General features: G+C 39.2%; 1 protein-coding gene across 1 annotated transcript in view; it reads left to right on the top strand.

Annotated features, from left to right (window-relative positions):
- DROSHA (drosha ribonuclease III) overlaps positions 1-2,106 on the top strand; it is a 153,334-nt gene that overhangs the window by 53,962 nt on the left and 97,266 nt on the right. Inside the window, exon 12 of the mRNA XM_004385219.2 lies at positions 483-554. Coding sequence (XP_004385276.1) covers positions 483-554 — 72 coding nt within the window. The remainder of the gene's footprint in view (positions 1-482; positions 555-2,106) is intronic.

Genomic DNA, 2,106 nt, shown 5'->3' with positions numbered 1-2,106 from the left:
GTATTACCATGATTGCTTTTTGCTCAAGACCAGATAGGCAGCATGAATTGTGTGCAATAGATGACTTACGAATCTGTAATGATCAGTTATTAACCTGCCATACCTGATCTGCCTAAAGAGCCAAAGATTCTGAAAAATTTTAAAAACCTGGGAGAAAGAAGTGTTTGTGGTCTCATGAATTCTTTAGAGGTGATATATTTGGTTTTGATGGGTTCGTGTCATGTTTGTGTTGCTGCTGTTAATACCATTAATTAAGCACCAGTATTATGCAGGTTTCCTGTGGAGGCTGGGCCGGCTGCGTTCTTGTCATTAACATCTAGCAGTTGCATTCAAGCTTCACATGCAGCGTTGTTAGCTGCTGAGATTAAGGTGCACCTTTCTCATTTGGTTCATGGCCTTCTGGGTCAGGTAGGAAACAACGTGTGCAGTATGAGCCTGCAGGAAGACATTGCAGACCTGACCCGTTCTTCTTCTTATTGCAGATTCCACTGTGTAAAGTAATTAGATTCAACATAGACTACACAATTCATTTCATTGAAGAGATGATGCCTGAGGTAAGGGAAAAAATTATTTAATAGCTTGATGTAGTTTGCTCTTTTGTTTTTTTCCACACATATTTTTAAAGCATCGAACTCAGTCATCTCTGGCTTTTTGCCCTAGGAATATCCCTCAAGTATCATGTTCACTGTTGAAAGGGTCAGTGAGATGTAGCTCTAGTATCAAGGTTAAATTTGGGTCATTTTCAACTCATTGACCTATATTTGAACCCATCTCTCCTCTGGTTGCATCTGCTGATAATAGCTTTACATCTGTCTCTAGTTTGTTTCGCATAGGGGACAGATTTTGGTTACTGGTCATTATCAGACAGGAAATTGGAAGAGTGCAGCTGAATCTGATAGCTGTTGGAATAATCTTATGCATTATCTCCAATGACACGATCAATGTTTGGTTCATTATTCTTCCCATATATTTACATATTTTTCCTAATTGTTTTTCATTGTGAATGCTCAGCAGCAGATTTATCTAAATACATGCAAGAGATTTAAAATTCCAAAGCAAGATTAATGTGAATCTCAGAATGATTCATTGCCTGATCCTGAATTTAGTGGTGTCAACAAATCACGCTAAGAAATAACAACTAGACAGCCAACAAGCCGGTGCACTTAACTATGTGTTTGAGTTGGGGTCGATTTCCTGAGCCCCTGGCTCTTCTTGCAAACCTTGTTTAACCGTGCAGCTCTGTCATGGGCCGTGGAGCTCCGAGGGGGAAGTGATGGTCATGGCATGTCTGCTTAGTTTGCACCTATTTCATTCTGAGCCAGTCCTGTTAATTCTACCTGCCTTTCAAAAAACATAAAGAGAAAGGGCTGCCCCTCCGTACTCCAACTTAGAAGGGCTTTACTGCTTCCTTTTGATTTTTGAGGGCATAAGCCTTCGTTTGCCATTGTAAAAGTTTATTACTTCTGGCGTGATCTCACGCAGAGTGATTTATGAACCCCGAGCAAAACAAGTAGGAGGAAGAGTTATGAGACAAGCCTCACTTGCACATATAAATCATCTGGTAAGCTTGTTTACAGGAGAAATTTTAGTACAAAGTTTTGTGGTTTTTCTTAGCATTTTATTTGCCTTCATTAAGAATTTTTAACTGTTTTGGTACAAAGGACCTCTGATTTATGGTAACTCTGTGAAAGTGATTCTGGGTGTATTTGGTGTGTGGGGGATGGGCAGGAGGGTTGAGATGGGCCTATCAGAGCTTGCAGGTGTGTGTGTGTGAATGAACAAAAAGTCTCCAGGAGATTCGGATATGTTTTATAATTGGGTTAGAAAAAATACGACTTCAGCGAGACTTTTTAAATTTCACGTCATTTTATTTGTACATTGGGAAGGTTTGAGTTGACGTTTTCATAGCTGTCCTATTGATATTACTGCCTAGGTTAAGTTTGGGACAGCTGTTCTCATTTCTGCCAAAAACCAGTGAGCTGTTGTTAGGATAGGGGCCAAACTTTTTAGGAAATCATGTAGTTTTAGTATGATTTCAACAGACACTTTTTTTTTTTTATTGTACTTTAGATGAAGGTTTACAGAGCAAACTAGTTTCTCATTAAA

This window comes from Trichechus manatus, unplaced genomic scaffold, assembly GCF_000243295.1.
Source record: "Trichechus manatus latirostris isolate Lorelei unplaced genomic scaffold, TriManLat1.0 scaffold00135, whole genome shotgun sequence".
Lineage (NCBI taxonomy): Eukaryota > Metazoa > Chordata > Mammalia > Sirenia > Trichechidae > Trichechus > Trichechus manatus.
The sequence above is the reverse complement of the archived record's forward strand: the minus strand, read 5'-3'. Positions and strand labels throughout refer to the sequence as shown.